General features: G+C 31.7%; 1 protein-coding gene across 22 annotated transcripts in view; it reads right to left on the minus strand.

The window, feature by feature from the left end:
• LOC124946660 (tensin-3-like) overlaps window positions 1-18,371 on the minus strand; it is a 171,964-nt gene that overhangs the window by 23,293 nt on the left and 130,300 nt on the right. For 19 of the 22 annotated variants that reach the window (XM_047487692.1, XM_047487702.1, XM_047487711.1 and 16 more), the window contains 5 exons: window positions 12,551-12,775; window positions 11,869-12,032; window positions 11,457-11,606; window positions 7,743-8,040; window positions 7,097-7,334 (listed from right to left, as the gene is read on the minus strand). In XM_047487692.1, coding sequence (XP_047343648.1) covers window positions 7,097-7,334; window positions 7,743-8,040; window positions 11,457-11,606; window positions 11,869-12,032; window positions 12,551-12,775 — 1,075 coding nt within the window. Of the gene's footprint in view, window positions 1-7,096; window positions 7,335-7,742; window positions 8,041-11,456; window positions 11,607-11,868; window positions 12,033-12,550; window positions 12,776-13,678; window positions 13,911-18,371 lie in introns of those variants that run through there. The other 3 variants (XM_047487858.1, XM_047487718.1, XM_047487737.1) reach the window with 3 other exon arrangements.

An 18,371-nucleotide genomic window follows, 5' to 3' on the forward strand; every position in this document is an offset into this window, starting at 1 on the left:
GTTCTGATATTTACTTTGAACAATGCTTGTTATGTTTCTTTTATTTTCCTAAAAAAATTAAAAAAAAAAAAAATCTCGTTCATTCATCAAAGTTCAACTATACATTGTACTATATATTAAAATTCATTAGCTTGGAATAATTAAATCAAAAAAAAAAAGAAAAAAAGAAAAAAAAGAAAAAAAAGAAAAAAGAAAGAAAAAAAAACAAGAAGAGGATACAAAAATTTTCTCGAGAATTGTACAAATAAATATTGATCGCGGGTATGCTTTTAACACACTGATGTTGCGAACGTGCCGCACGTGGTGCTCGCTAATCACGGGCCTCGACGCACGCACGTACATCGTATTTGCATCATCCACCGGTCAGTTCTCGTGCGTTGGATGCGTTGAATGAAAATAGGGTAGAGGTGAAGAGGATGAGAAGGGAAAAACTTCTTCTAGCTCTTCTAATCCAGTAGCCTAATAATAACTTTTATTCGTTTCGCAGATCATAATGTAGCTTCGTGTTCTCAAGAACATCGCATGTTAGATTTATTAAAGAAATCCTTGAAGATGATAATCGAAAAGTGAGTGAGCGAGAGAGAGAGAGAGAGAGAGAGAGAGAGAGAGAAAGAGAGAGAAAGTGCGTGTATATGTGTGTGTATATGTGCGAATTGTACAATTATTATTTATTACGTATCGTATATGATTTATAAGACGATTGTTATTATCAACAGCAAAGGAAATCCAAATTCGAATTAAATGATTTATTCGTTGCTAATAATACGTTAGAAATTAATGTAAATTTTTTTTGAAGATATTTATAAAATTTTTTATTTTCTTAAATTATTATCATCACCATATATACATATGTAAATTTATATATATATATAAATTTTGTATATAATGAACAAAGTTGAAACTTATTGTTGGAATTCGAATAATATTGAAGAAAGTTTTTATCTTTTCATCCATGAAATGAGTTCATCGGTTACGTGATGAATAATTCGATAAAAACGCTCGAAGAACTTTTCTTGATTTTTCAAGCTGGCAGCGCCACTTTTCTCAGTCTGTCTCAAATCGGTCTATTTCTACTTGGCAAGGAGTAACATTAACGGGGATAAAAACGAAAAGTTGGACGGTCCAACTTAAGAGAAGAGGCGTGTATATATACAATATACAATATATATATACATTTATATATATATATATATACGTATGTATATGTTATGTATATGTGCGTGTGTATATACGTGGCATGGACGATCTGGGACAAGGACGTAGAACTGATCAGTCGAGTCGATGTTACTCGAACTGTCATTCGTCTCTTCTAAATTATCCAAACGGATGAGAAAATAAACCGTGAGAGAAAGGTATAGTTTCTCACGATTGTTTGTAAATAATAACCATGATAATTATTAATCCAATAAATAAAAATTAATTTTTATTTGATAAATAAAAAAATTTCAATGAGAGAGAGAGAGAGAGAGAGAGAGAGAGAGAGATTAATATGTTTTCTTCCTTCTTTCTCCTTTTTCTTTGTTTCTCTCTTTTTTTTCTTCTTTTTTTTTTTTTGTTTGACAATAAGTATCTTTGTTTTCGAGGAGGAAATTATTATTATTTTTTTAAGTATATATCACCAAAAAAAAAAAAAAAAAAGGAATAAAGAGTTACTCTCGGCATGACTTGGAATAGTTTCGTACTCGACAAAGCGGTCACTATGTCGGCTCGAAAATCTTTTTCATGGTTTGCGTCCATTGGATCCTTTTGTTCGGTCGTTGGCGAAGCGACGAAACGAGAAAGTAGGAGGAAGGGTTGGCCCGATAATTTATAAAGAGCGAGCAAGAGAGAGAGAGAGAGAGAGAGAGAGAGACAGAGAGACAGAGAGACAGACAGACAGATAGACAGACAGACAGAGAGAGAGAGAGAGAGAGAGAGAGAGAAAGAGAAAGAGAGAAAGACACGAACAGAAAACGGAGAGACAAGAGGCTATTGTCTTGTCGCTCGGTCGTACGTCTTCCTACAGTTACGTCACCATTGTTTACCCCGAGCACTCCCTTCACGATTCCCCGTGTCCTTTTATTTCGTCACTTCGTTGCTCGTTGTGCAACCGATTCGCCCTTTATGACCGGTTCCAAAGCACCCGTGTGAAAAACAGAGAGAAAGAAAGAGAGAAAGAGAGAGAGAGAGAGAGAGAGAGAGAGAGAGAGAGAGAGAGAAATGACCAAAGAAATAATTATTCGTCAAATTGAAAATAATATTAGAAAAGGAATATTAGAAAATTATTAATTTGTTAAAGACGATTAAAATGTACGACAAAAAGAGGGATGATATTTTATCATCGAACGAAGAAATTGATTTATTGTCATCGATAATTAAATAGAAATGATCGATGACACGTCCGAAGGAAATGATCGACAAGTATTTAACAAGAAATATATGAGATAAATCATTGATTGTTATATTAAAAATAATATGCGAAAATGTTCTATTGGAAAATTGTAAATCGTTAAAGACGATATTAGAGATACGATGGAAAGAAAGAATGGATCTTTTAGGATCTCGATCGAATTGTAAATAAAATAAGAAATGATATATTTGATATATTTGATATAATTGTAAATTTGTAAAAGGTGATATTAGAGATACGATAAAAAAAAGAAAAAAAAAAATCCCATTGGAAATAAAATAAGAAACGATTTTTTGATAATCGTTAATTTGTTTTAGACGATTATAAGTTACGATAAAAAGAGAAACAGTGATCATTTTCCGATCGGTGAAATTGATTTGTGAGATCGATAATTAATGGAAATGGTTCACATCCGAGGCTACTTCCAAGTACGACGACAAGATTTCCCAAAGATTACTAACCACTTGATCTACGCTTTCCAGTGAACGAACTTTCCCGCGTTAAGAATCGATTCGAGAGTTATATTTCTTTTGGTAGATCGATTTCCCCGTGTAATGCGTATACATACGTGTCTTATATGGGATTTTATCGATTTTGAATGAAACGATTTTTGTCTAAGAAAAAAAAAAAAGGAAAGAAAAAAAAATTACTACATCGTATTCTCGTTCTTTCAAAGAAAATCTAAGAGTTTGTAATATAATCGTAATTCGTAATCCTGTAATAATAATAAATAATAATAATTATTGATTTATACCGATTTAAGTAGAAATTCTTCGGTCGTTCTTAGACACCAATTTTTCATACACTAAACTTGTCATCAATCAGTAGAAATTCATATACACGTAAACAATGAAATCACGCTCGATCGAACTTATCAAAGATCGAAAAATCGACACACGTTAGAGTTTCGTTCGGTCACGTCGACGGCGTAGAAATGCGCGAAAACTATCTACTCTGTTCCATTCCTTCTCGTCGTTCTCGAAGCCAAGAATAAACTGGCTTGGACCCCACCACGGAAACCACCTTCTATCTTTCAACTACATTTACAACCCTATATTTTTCTCATTATTATATATATCATATATAAATATTTGATAATTTTCATTATGCTTTATTGTGAAAAAAAAGAAAAAAACAAGTAACTGTTTTATTTTTTTATTTATTACCTTTATTTATTTATTTTTTTTATTTTTCTCTTTCTATGAAATTATTCTCTCGTAAAAAAAATGTAATATTTTATAGAAGGGAATGTAAGTACTTCTTTTTTTTTTTTTTCCTTTCTTTTCAATTTCAAATTGTCCAATATTATATAAAAGAGAATATAATTGTTTTTTTTTTTTTTTTTTTTTTTTCATTATAAAATTTTCTCTCCTCCCTTTTATAAAATATTAATTTTTTTTTTATCCAAAAAAATTATTTCGTATAAAAAAGATAATATTTTACATAAGAGAAAATGTTACTATTGTTCTTTTTTTTCTTTTTTTTTGATAAAATTATCTTCTCTCTTGTAAAATATTATCTCTTTTCTTTCCTATAAAATTATATTCTACTATATTCAATAATATATAGAAGAGGATTTAGGATTTTAAAATTTAGTCGTCTACAAAATGATAATATATATTTTTGTTTTGTTATAAAATACGATGTTGTAATTATCTTCTATGTGGATTTTCATTTTATTATTTCTAATTTAAGATACAAAGAGATCGATAATATAACGATAATAATGATACTTATTTTGTTAATAAAAAAAAAAAAAAGAGAGAGAGAGAGAGGGAGAAAAGAACGAAACGAAACAAAACAATAATAAGAAATAATAATAATCAATGAAAAGAAAAGAATAATAATCGATCGAAGAAAGACTCGTGTATGATTTTATAGTAAACGTTTCATACGAAGGAAGTAACACAAACGTCGGCTTTGCTTTCCTTCTGTTTGCCCTTCATTCGAGAAACGTGATGTTAATTTTAGACTTGTACGTTTCCATACGTTCTATTTCTCTTTTTCTTTTCATATATATCCTCTTCGTTTTCTATTCTTCGATCGGTTAATCTCTCTACGAGAGAAGAGAATACTTTTAAAACGTATCATTGTTTCTCGCATTCTAAGAGGAATATCGATTTGGCTAAAGCAGATGTTACTTTTTCATTCAAATCTATTATCGGAAAAGTACAGAGAAATGTCGTTAGATTTTTATCTAAATTAACGCATTCTAGGTGTGTACGAGTGAGTAAATAGACGAATCAAAAAAAGGAAAAAACAGTAAATTACCGATTCGTAAAGAAGCACTTTAAAAGATTTAACAGAAGCATTCAAGTTGAATCGATTGAATTATTGACAATGGGGTTAACTCTATATAGAATAGAAAAACGTGACAATAATTATACCTTTCATCGACGAGATAAAAGATGAATGAACGAATTGGATTCGAAGAAAATAACAAATTTATCCTTTGCAATGGGACATAGGAATTTCGGAGATAAAATGATAAAATTCAATCTTTGAAAAATAAAGTACGTAAAGGGAAGAAAAATTTATATCATAATGATTAATTTTGTTGGACGGCTTTAAACTTAGTATAAAGAAGAAGTGAAGTCTCTCTTTTCTTCGGGCTCAGTGAAAGGTTGAAATTGATTTCAACTTGGTCACACCCCAAAGTAAAAGTTGGTCAAAGGGTCGAGTTATCGAGTGGATGGTGAATGGGGATGGGGGATTGGAATGGGGGCGGGGAGGGAAGGGGGGGGGTGATAAGAGATGGGGATGGATCGGATCGACCATCGGACGTTGTCGTGGTTATATGCTATCCGATCGGCCTAGCCTATCTTCTTCGTGCATCTATCCCCGTAACACCCTAATCTCCCCCGCTCCGCCTACTCCATCGTCCTTCTCATCCTCTTTTCCAACTTCGATCCCTTCAACGCTCATCACTTTTCCTCGCCACTTCCATCAGAACTTATTCGCAGCTTCTCCCTTCTTCTATCTGCTTTTATCCACCTTTTTCCCCTTCCTCTTTTGACCTAACACACAGAGTCCTCTTTATCGTTCTTGATGTTTCCCATTTATCTCGTTCATCTCTCTCTCTCTCTCTCTCTCTCTCTCTCTCTCTCTCTCTCTCTCTCTCTCTCTCGTTTCTTTCTATGTATCGTTACGAACAATTTCGATTTAACATTGTGACCAATTATAGATCTTCCTTTTATTGGAAATCCTTCCTATTATTATTTAATATATATCTCTTCGATTGCAATCTCTTTCTCTCTCTCTCTCTCTCTCTCTCTCTCTCTCTAACACACATACACGCTCACATATTCACATAGAGAGAGAGAGAGAGAGAGAGAGAGAGAGAGAGAGAGAGAGAGAGAACTTTTTTTTGTTATATTGTCGAAATAATGGTCATACATCACTACGAGATGACAATTCAATTTGTAAAGTTGATTTGAAATGTAGAGATGAAGAAAAAAAAAACGAACACAATAAACAATAAATAAATGAATAAATAAATAAAAAAAAAAAAAAACAACAACAACAATAACAAAACAATTGGAGAACAAGGAGTGAACGTACCAACGACGTTAGAGAAAAGCCGCGTTAAATACGAACACGAAGCACGTTCGAGGTCGGACATAAGATTGACGCGAAGCCAAGATCGCGAATCGAGATCGTTCGAGAGATCGAGCATACATCGAGTTTCTAGTTTCTTTTTCTTTTTCTCTTCTCTTTTCTCTTGTTCTCTTTCTATTTTTTTTTCGTTTTTCTCTTTTTTGTTTTTTTTTTTGTTTCGTTTTTTTGTTCGTTTTGTTTTTTCCCTTGATTTTTCTTTTAAGCGGTAACGCTCCGAACGATGCTTCATAATATTATTATAGATTACAAATGGAACGCGAAATAATATATGAGAAATTGTGACGAAACACCATAGAAAGACCTTGTCTATTTATTGGTTCGACCTTTGGATTTATTTCGAGTTGTCTATCGCATTGTCGCGAGGAACCTGCCATCCGTATTTTCTCTCTTTCTATCTTTCTCTTCCTCTCTCTCTCTCTCTCTCTCTCTCTTTTTTTCTTTTTCTCTTTTTCTCTTTCTGCTTGGCAAAACGTATTTCCGGCAGCATTAGTCAGCCGTTCTAAATGCACTGTGCTAACTACGTTTTCGACGTTCTTCGTTTATCTTTCGTTCTAAACTCCTTACCTCCCCCACTCACTCCCTCTATTTCCCTTTCTCTCTCTCTCTCTCTCTCTCTCTCTCTTTCTCTCTCTTTCTTTCTCATCGTATCTCTTTCGATGTTGCGCCAAGTCTTATTTCTGACCAGCCCTTCTTTTCGTTGGATCGAGGTTAATTGGACACCATTAAGTTGCCGAAAATTATTATAAATTTGTTCGCTACGATTGAGTTTTGTATGTCACTCGTGTTAAAAAAAATTATCATCATCATCATCATCATCATCATCATCATCATCATCATCATCATCATCAATTTTTATTACGATCGATCTTCTTCACTTAAGTTAATGTAACCATATTAAAATGCTTTTTAATTTTATTTATCTATCAAAGATAATTCAAACTGTCTTGCGTATTAATCGAAGAAGTCGAGTCGAGGTAAGAGGAAGAAGAAAAAGAAAAAGAGTGGAAAAAAAAAACAAAAAAAAGAAAGAAAGAAAGAAAGAAAGAAAGAAAGAAAGAAAGAAAAAAAAAGGACAAAATGCTTGCTTACCGTCATCGCTTATCTCGAGATTCGTGTAGCTGTCCCAATGGAGGATGGGATCGTGATGAGCCGAGGCATGAGGCACAGCGGGTGTTGGTGCTGGAATTGGGCCATCCTGACGTTTCGCATCGGTTGCGAAGTAAAGGGTCACAACACTATCGGGTGGACATCGTGGATCTTCACATGCAACGTCAAGTTCCGAACGGGGAAATGACACAACGTTTTCTGTGATGACGCATGTATGGAACTAGAAATACAATTCATATTCGTTGTATAATATTTATATCTACATACATACATATGTATGTACATGTACATATGTATAAATGTATGCACATATATACATATATATATATATATATATATATATATATGTATATATGTACGATACGATTAGGTTCGCATCATTCTATTGTTCATTTATGTCTTTTCTTTTTTTTTTTTTTTTCCTTTCTTTCTTATATCTCTTCTTTTATATTTTTTTTTTCTTCTTCTACAAACATATTATTTCTCTCATAAAATTCCGAAGGCCGTTCATATCAATAATAGCTTTTTATAGCTAGACGATACGTTTAATAATCATAAGAAATAATATAAAAAGATATTATAATTGTTCTTATTTTTATCTCATTTGTTCTAACATTATATTCCTTACCTGTAGCGAGAACATTACTTCTCGGCTTTGTTTGGAATATACCCTATGATAACATTTCACGAGAATGTCTCCTCTCAAGCGAAGACCACCGAGATTAACCGTGAACTCACGAGCATTCGTCACCGAGTACAAATCCGATGTGTAAACGGGCGTCAATCCTTCGTAGACTTTGAGGAACGCTCGACATCCGGTAGGCTCGAAGAGTGGCACTCCGAGTACCGTGAGGTGTGTCAAGTAAAGAGGAGATTGACTGATTCTCAATGACCCAGACAATAATCCACTGAAGTACTCTATGTATCTATAATTGACAATACGATGATACATTATTAATATTAAAATTCAATAAAATGTTCATACATATTTATTTTATTTAATATAATATTTAATATAATATAATATTAGATATTACGTATATATATATATATCTAGATGTAAGATCGTACGTTATCATTTATTTAGATAATTTATGGAAAAATAATTTAAATCTTAACGAGATCTTTTCAATTGAATTCTTTTGTACCAATTTGTAATATTACGAGAGCTCAAAATCTTTTGGTTCACCCGGTATAAGGTAATAAATTAAATCGTGATTTTACTGCTTTCAAAACAAGAAGAGAAAGAAGGTGAGTGTACTTTTTGATACATTATTATGTACATTTTTATCTATAGGGTGGATTAAAAGTTTCAAGACGATTACTTGAAAATTAATTACACTTTTTCAAGACTTTTTAGGATAATTTTCTTTTTTCTTTTTTTTTTCTTTTTCTTTTTTTTTTTCTCACTCGGATCAATAAAATTACAAGCCTAGGGACTCTTCTGATGCATTTAAAAACATTTGGCCGACTCTCCATAAGGAAGTTAATTAAATTGTTATTTTCCTGCTTTCGAAACAAGGAGAGAAAAAAAGAAAAGAAAGAAAAGAGAGAGAAAAAGAGAGAGAGAGAGAGAGAGAGAGAGAGAGAGAGAGAGAGATGAACCTACTTTTTGATTTATTACATCTACGTAAATACAAGATGGGCCACAAGTTTCAAGGTAATTTCTCCAAATCAATTACACTTTTTTTTAAAGACTTTTCAGGCTAATTCTTTTCGTTCATATTTTAAAACTACGAACGTAGGAACATTCTGACCCATCTAAAAACTTTTAGCCAACCATGTATAAGGAAGTAAATTAAATTGTTGTTCTCCTGCTTTCGAAACAAGGACGCAGAGAGAGAGAGAGAGAGAGAGAGAGAGAGAGAGAGCGAGAGAGAGAGATAAGAAAAAAAGCAAGAGAGAGAGAGAGAGAGAGAGAGAGAGATAGGTAAATGTACTCTACTCTACTCTAATCTACTCTACTCTACTCTACTCTACTCTACTCTCTCGTAGATCTCGATAATAGAATAACACGCTCGTGAAAGCACAAGCATCGCTAACAACATGCTAATGCTTGCGGCTCGTGTAATTAAGGGTGAAACTCGATGCCATGGAATCATGTTGGGATCGAAAAAGAAGATCGAACGATCTTGGCAGGATGTGAAATAAGGATGAACGAGACAGGACATTACTCTCTCTTTTTTTTCTTTCTTTATCTCTCTCTCTCTCTCTCTCTCTCTCTCTCTCTCTCTCTCTCTCTTTCTCGGTTATATTATAAATAGATATCACCTCGTAGTACAATGAACTTGATAGAAAAAAATAATGACGATGACAACGTAATGTGAATGATAAGGTAAAATGATAAAAAAAAAAAAAAAAAAAAAAAAAAAAAACACGATTATTACGTTGTAATTTACAAGAAAATAGAACGTTCCTGTTAAAGTAAATATACGAGATCATTCTCTTTTTATTATTATTATTATTATTATTATTATTATTATTATTATTATTTAAAAAGAAATAATGGGAAAAGAATAACAAAATCAAACCATAGCGAAATTATTACTTAGCTCTGTAAACACGTTAATCGATGATATTTCTCCATTATCTCGTTAACAATATTATAATGAAAGTATAATGGAGGTTTCTGAATCACGTATACACTTACGTACCATGTAATAATGGAATAACCGAGCATATTATTCTTCTCGCGGCTAATCGCGTTACGAAAATTACTCAAGATTGCTTGTAACAATACGTTCATTGAAATACGTGCATTCAAGATATACAAACTGGTAATAACTATTTATATATATATATATATATATATATATATATATATATATATATATGTTTAGTTTCTATAACATTATATATTTTAAATGTATTTATATGTACTTATTTATGTATGTGTATAAGTATGTACATATAAGATCATTTAACTATAAACTACAAGAATATACAGATTATTTTAATTAATTCATATCTCTCGTTGATTTCTAACGTTTCTCTTCATTTAGTTAATACATATTAACGATTCTCTCTCTCTCTCTCTCTCTCTCTCTCTCTCTATTTCTCCTTCTCGTTTAATAGTCATAACTGTTAATTGAATTCTAGGCTATGCATTTCCATAAACCGTATATTCGTAGGTACGTGTTACATTACAAACGTAGGACCATAAACTATTACAGAAGAGACCCGATATGTAGAGGTGTTGAAGATATATATATATGTATATATGTAAGTTTTAACAGGAAGGACAACATTGAAGAAACGTTAAACACGTCGTACGAGAGAACGTTATGATCGTGGTTCATTAAAGTTGTTACGTACAGGCCTTTACACGCGGAGACGATGAAAATGATGATGATGATGATGATAAAGATAATAATGATGATCCACTATCATGACGTGGGTCAATGTGATGTATAATATGGTTATGAAACCGGACGATGGATATGAATCGTCAAGGACCCAACCAAATCTTCTCTCTCTCTCTCTCTCTTTCTCTTTTTATCACTCTTTATTTAGAGTTAATCAAAGTATACGTTTTCATAAACATCTGATTTTCAATGTAAATTTCATTACAATGCAAATCGTTCTCGATTTACAGCCGATTATATTATGTATATCATTGAACTGTCGTTCTTTTTTTTTTTTTTTCTTTTTTTTTTATCTCTTTTCTTTTTCTTTCTTTCTCCCATTTGTTTACTCCCACTCCTTTGCCGTTCTTTTTTCTTTTTCTTTTCTTTTTCTTTTTTTTCCTTTTTTCTTTTGCTTTCTTTCTTATTTAATTTTCCTTCTCTTCATAATCATTCGTCCGATTGTTTTCTATTTATCATCTTACATTGACCATCATGACGGCGTTTAAACGATCGAATAGATACGAAGCGTAGCGACGCGACGCGACACGACGTTATTAGAATTTTTCATTTCCATGATTAGAATTCGACGTTTATAACGACGTTTGAATTTAAATCAACGGTTTATATAGGATTAAGAGTGTCTCGTCAAATGGTATAAGAATTTTATTATCTTATTTCGCGACAATGTATAGAATGTAGAAATATATATATATATATTTATATATATGTGTGTGTGTGTGTGTATAGTGTATTTGTTTGGTAGAAACTATAACGGAATATAGTTTAAGCTTTGAAAACGACGTTAAGAAAGTCTTTCAGAATATATCCATTCAACCGAGATGGGGCCACGCCTACGCCCCATGGGACAAAGTTTATGGCGTTATCTGAATTATTCGAGATGAGGATGTACGATAAAATGAATTTTCTCGTCGTACGTCAACAGGTAGTATAACGTCGTTGTAACCGTTCTCTGTCGTTGCCTGTAAAGCCGTTACCTTCGATGTGATGGAACTTGCAGCGATCCGATCTTGTCATCGAGGAATCTTCTCATCGCGAACCTGTCCAAGGCTTGATCGCGTCCACCGCAGATGCTGCTGTAATTCATGTAAGCCGAGACCGCCACACCCAATCGTTCCTTGTTACCCCTTTTCGTTCGTTCGTTCGTCATTCGTTCGTTCGTTCGTTCGTTCGTGTTTGTTTGTTTTTTTTTTGTGTTTTTTTTGTTTTTTTTTTTTTTAAAAAGACACCAAAGTTAATTAGATTTAATTCAAGTTCAATTTGGTTTGTTTAATTGAAAATTTCTTTTTTCTCTATTTCCTTTTTCTTTTTTTTTTCTTTTTTTTTTTTTTTTTTTTTCGTTTTTCTTTCAAACGATAAGACGACTAATAATATAAAAAGGATAATCACCTTGCGTGTAAAACAACTACACGATTTGGAACACCGTTTAACCAGGAGTCCAGCTCCTTACAAAGGGCGCATAATCTTTCCAAACTTGGTGCCAAACCTTGAGGCCATCCGGCTTCTCTTGTATTCGATTCACCTGCTCGTCCTGGCGATGATAGATTGAATATCTGCGAGTTTGTTGTAAAAGGAAAAAAAAAAGAAAAAAAAAAAGAAAAAAAGAATATATATATACATATACGTATATAAATATATGCAAAAAAGGAAATAGAAATTATACGACATTAGATGTTAGACGTTGGACGATGAGACGATGATGGATTTGTTTTTTTCTTTCTTAACGATTAACATCGTACGTTCAATTGCGTGGATTTTTTTTCTTTTTTTTTTTTTTTTTTTTTTTTTTAATATGGAAAGCCAATTTTTATTCTCGTCAAAAGGAAAAAAGGAAATATTCTCCTTCTTTCATACTTTTTTTTTTTTAAATCAATCCAATCGCACAAAAAGAACATTTTTATTTAGAAATCCACTTGTATAGATTATTTGTGAAGGAAAATATTTTTATTTACAAAAAAAAAAAAAAAAAAAAAAAAAAAAAAAAAAAAAAAGGAAAAGAAAAAGAAGAAAGCAAGAAAATACGAACGACAATGTGTTGAAATAAAAAAAAAAAAAAGTATTAGATGTTTACCATATAATTATCGGCATGTTTGCCCCTTAAAAGGGTCGTCGCATGTTCCAAAACACCTTGTGCATCTTCTCGATACCAAAGAGCGATTATCCTTTCCGTGACGTAACATAATTCCATTACTTCCGTGACCCTTCCACCGACGCCCTTTCCCACATCGACGGCAGACGAATCCGCGCCGACGCCAGGCGTCCTCGCGGGCGTCACCGACGATTGTACACCTTGTACCTGTAACACGTCATTTTTATAATCTTCATCGATGAATATCTACATTATTTCTCTTTTACGTTTTAATTTATATTCGAACATTTTTCTCACGCTCGTAATTATGTGAAGAAAAAAAGGAACAAAAAAAAAATACATACACACACACACACACACATACACACACACATGGACACACGTCCGCTTTGAGAAATGACAGCGTTTGGTTTTAAACTTAAAATTGCATTTTCTTTTTATATCTTTCGATTAATTCATATTTTATTTTATTTCTTTATTTTATATTTATTATACTTATACATATATATATATATATATATATGGTTTTTTTTTTTTTATAAATATTAAACGTATCACGTGAATTCTTTTTTTTCCTCTCTCTCTCTCTCTCTCTCTCTCTCTCTTTTTTTTTTTCTTCGACATATATTTTCACATTCGAAATACACGAGCACTGATAGAAATCGAACGAAACACAATTTATTTTTTCACTGTAAAATGTGTCATCTTGATAGTCTTCCGAAGTATATAGTTGATTTATAAATCAAACAAAAAAAAAAAAAAAAAAAAAAAGAAAAAAGAAAAAAAGGAAAAAGAAAAAGAAATAAAGAAAGAATTTAAGAATCAATTTATCAATGATCCTTTTTCTTTTCTTTTTTTTTCTTTTTTTTTTTTTTTTTTTTTTTACCTTCTCTCGAAACCGTTCGATATATTGTCAAATCAGTTGTAACACGAAATTTTGTTTTTTTCTTTTTATTAGAAGAATACCATCAATGAAAATTTTCTCGTAAACGCTTTTTACTCACGTAAACATCATACACATCGTAATAATACAATTTTACACTATATATATATATATATATATATATATATATATCAACGATAGATTTTCTTCTATGACGTTTTTATCACCTTTGTATATTTGGGCGCGTAAAAGATCCTAATGACGTAGCACTGCCGCATGACGTCGAATTTATGATATCACGATAAGTAGACATGTAATCCAGTTCCAGGAGTCCTAACGAGATCTTTACTATGTTGTGTCTTATTTTTCTTTTCTCTGTTTTCTTCTTTCTTGTTGTTCTCCTTTTTTTCCTTTTTTATTTTTTCTCTTTTTTTTTTTTTTTCTCGTAAGGAATAATAATAGAAGGAGTAATAAGAGAGAAGATAAAGAGGAAAAAGGACGGTGAAAGGCTTCGAGGGAAGAAGAAAAAAAAAACAAAAACAAAACGGTTTAGAAAAGATAGAAAGGGATAGAAAGATGGAGAGATAAAGATAAGAGAAAAAGAGAAAGAAATAGAGATAGAAGTAGAGATAGGAGGATGATGGGACCGCGTTCCTCGACGCACTGTCGAGTATTGTATTTCGCCTGGTTCTACGAGATAGGAGTACGCGCGAGAATTATGCAGCTACAGATTACGAGCTTCATAGTCATAGTCGTAGTTCGTAATCGTAGTCGTAGTTGTTACGGTCATATAGTATAGAGACGTCTTTAGACTTCGAGTTCGCTCGTATACATTTTAACTTTGACACAATTGTATGCGTGTATCTTTCCTTGTATACATTCTACGTATATATATATATATATACATATGTACGTGTATATATGTATAAGTTTATTATAAGTGCATAATATCGTCTTGACATTATGTATGCGTTTAGTTCGTCCTCGGTTGGTACATATTCGCGTATGACGTAACGAATTCGCGCAGGTAGCGTGACTTCTCGTAACGAGCATAGAGCGTGACTTAGAAATAGATAGATATGTGTAATGTATATACATATATATATATGTATGTATGTGTGTATATGTGTATATGGACACAGTTATACATGCATCGATATGATTATTATTATTTCTTTTTTCAATATATTTAAATTGCATAGTAAGAAACTTCTATCGATATCTTCGGAATGTGTCATAATTGTTTTCTTTTTTTCTCTTTTTTTTTTCTTTTCGATTTTTTATTTTTTATCCTCTTTTCTTTATTTTCTTAAACTTTCGTTTGTCCCAACGAGAATGTAATTTTATTATTAATCATTATTACATTACAATATTTTACATTGTAATTTGTATTAATTAGTTATTAATCGAACGACGTTTATATTGATAATTATATTACCTGTCTTATAAATAAGAATTATCATTTTTAAATATTATAAAATTTTTCCAAGCTTTTCATTTAAAAAGACAATGTAATTTATGATATTATATATACAGATATTATCTTGACTAATGTAACTTTCATTAATTATAATTTAATTTGATTAATAGATTTTATAATAATAATTATCTCGTCCTATAAAAGCAGCAGTCTTCGATCAATTAATATTAAACTATCTACGATCGATTAGTTAGAGAAAAGTAATGGAAGTGAATGTCTCTTTGAGTGCAATTATGTGTCGGTGAAGTTTTCAAATGTCGACGAAGAAAAGAAAAGAGAAAGAAAAAAGAAAAAAGAAAAAAGAAAAAAGAAAAAAAAAAGAAAACAAAAAAGAGAAAACAGTAAAGAAAAAAGGAAAGAAGAAACGTGTGTTTGTTTGGTCGTATGATATTATAATGATAAATGATAGAAACATCTTGGGATCGAGGAAAATCTTATCGATAGAAAAAGTTTCAGATAATAAGAAAGAGAGAGAGAGAGAGAGATAGGGGAAGAGAGAGAGAGAGAGAGAGAGAGAATGAGTGAGAAATAGATAGAAATAGAAATACATTCTATGGTGTTATTGGCTTTCTCTTTCTTTCTCGTATCTCATTCTCTCTTTCTCTCTCTCTCTCTCTCTCTCTCTCTCATTTCTTATTTCTTTTTTTTTTTTTTTCTTTTTTTTTTTTCTTCGAAGAATTGGCTCCGACCGCAACCGTGAGAAATACGAAGGACATATACGCCACATGAGCGTTCTCAAATCCATGGAATAACATCTGCGGTAGAAGCTCAAGACGTAATAGCGATTTTACACGTGAGAGTTAACAGTGGTAGGGGATTTATGAGTATACGAAGGAACACGACACGTATGTGTACTTATATACCTTGAAAGAGGAGGGTAGGGAGAAGAGGGCCCGGACCCAGTAGAAGGAACTTGCCGCGTTATGATCCCATAAATGTATTTTTAGAGACCGCCAAATCTCTCCTTACATATATATATATATATATATATATATACATGTATGCATACATACATGTAACACTTCTTAAAGTCTTTTTCACACACACACACACACACGTATATATATACGATATCACCCTTTTCGAACCTATCGTGACCAACCGACACACCTTTTTTGTCGGCACGACGCAGGGCAATCGTTAAATTTTCAATTTGCAGCCGAGTCGAGTATACTTGCGTGGGTGAAACCGCTCGTAGATTCGGCAGGAGTCAACGAAAATGGCTGATAGTAGTTTGAAACTTGCCATAATGTGTACCTACATTGTCCATCTATACGTTTATGAGAGACAGACAGAGATAGAAAGAAAGAGAGAGAGAGAGAGAGAGAGAGAGAGAGAGAGAGAGAGAGAGAGTCAAGGGACATTTTACTTTGACCAATCGTATCTTCTATTTATGATCGTAAATGTTCCTTCGAAATAAAATTTTCAAAGAATTTATATTACCTCGAATATATTATACTTTTATAACATTCCAATCGAATAATAACTACGTTTATTTTTTTCTTCTTTTTTTTTCTTTTTTCCTTTTCTTTTTTCCTTTTTCTTTTTCTTTTTTTTCTCTTTTTTCTAAGTTACGAAAATAATCGAACAAAATATCAACGAAATATTAATTGTTATGATTTGAAGATATAACGCTTAAACGTACGTATATAATAATAATAATAATATATTCCTTGTTTATTCACGTAAAAGTGATTACGTATATATTTTTCATGTGAGCCGTTTAAAGTCACAGAATAAAATATCGTTCGAATCGATAAAACTTTTTTACGACACAACTTACGACTCCCTCAGAATTCGGAAATATATATTTCTACTCTCTTGGTCATCTCTTGTGTAAAGTGACGTAAGTTCGAATATACGATCTACATTTTAAACATACATACATATATATATATATATATATATACTTACATATACATAAACACGTTCAAGTAAAAGTGCAGAATCGTATTAAGTGAACCGGTACGAGGCGATTTTATGGTACTAACGCATATAGGAACGAGAATGTTATGCTTTGAGTAGGAAGAGACACCCACGTTATCTCTCTCTCTCTCTCTTTCTCTCTTTTTCTCTCTTTTTCTCTTTCTCTCTCTCTCTCTCTCTCTCTCTCTGTCTGTTTCTTCTCTCTCTGTCTCCTTCTCGATTCGAGAGTGAATTCGATCGACTATTTAAAAGCTCGAACCGATCTCGAGAATTTATCGAATTGGCGTAATTTCACGTTGAAGGGCCTCTCGATATAAACAATGTTACGTCGTTATACGTTCTGAACTGTATATATATATATATATATATATATATATATATATATATGTAATGTGATTACTATAATTATCGTCTAATTAATTGAGATCGATCGCTGTCCTCCGAGTGAAACGTTAGAAGCTCTAATGGTGAGAGAGTGCAACCATATTACGCTCATAAATTTTCATTTCTCTCTCTTGGCGAAATACACTAAGCAATATATATATATATATATATATTTATTGCCAGTTTCAAAGAAGATGACCATTTACGTAGATGATCATTAACGAAGATAATATTTCATTTATATTGGAAAAAGAAAGAAAAAAAGAAAAAAAAAACAAGCTTTTAATTTTTTTTTCCTTTTATACTCATACTTTTTATTCTTCAATGATATCGGTTACGTTCATTTATATATATATATATATATCAATTTGATTTTTTTGTAAGAACATTATTTCGCAATTTGCAACACGTATACACGTGTAAAGAAAAATAATTATAGACATAAATATAAAAGTATACATATATACTTTGTTTTGATATTTATATTTTGAAACAAAAATATAAAAAAGAAAAAGAAATAATTTCTTTTTGATCTTTATTCATATCGATATTTTTTTTTTTTTTTCTTTAAAATAACGCGTTTATATAAATATTGTTATTGAATTTACGTGAATTATTTTGTATTTTTTAAACACACACACACACACGTATGCACGCGTAAAACGTGTAAAGAGAAATAAATTAGATTATAGAATAATAATGTATGTATATCTTATACAAAAGTTATAACATGTGTATGTTAGAGCCGTTCCAGTGAGATAAAAATGACTAGTGAAAAAATGATAATCATTGCCCACGCGATTAATCGGGTGCAATTGTTAAAGTCCATGATGTTCGTACGAGCGGCAAACGGCGCGACTAATGTCAATTATCGTTAATCCAAGTAATCGACGACGTTTAATTTCTAATTGGATGTGTAACGTAGTACTACGTTTTTATACTTTCACTTCTTTCTTTTTTTTTTTTTTCGTTTCTCTCTCTCTCTCTCTCTCTCTCTCTCTCTCTCTCTCTCTCTTTCTTTCTCTCTTACGATACATCCATTTGATTTTATCGGATAAATGTTGAAAATCTTTCATACGAATTTCCACTCGTGATTTTTACAATATTCAATTTATAAATAATCAATCAAT

Source organism: Vespa velutina, chromosome 1, assembly GCF_912470025.1.
Source record: "Vespa velutina chromosome 1, iVesVel2.1, whole genome shotgun sequence".
Lineage (NCBI taxonomy): Eukaryota > Metazoa > Arthropoda > Insecta > Hymenoptera > Vespidae > Vespa > Vespa velutina.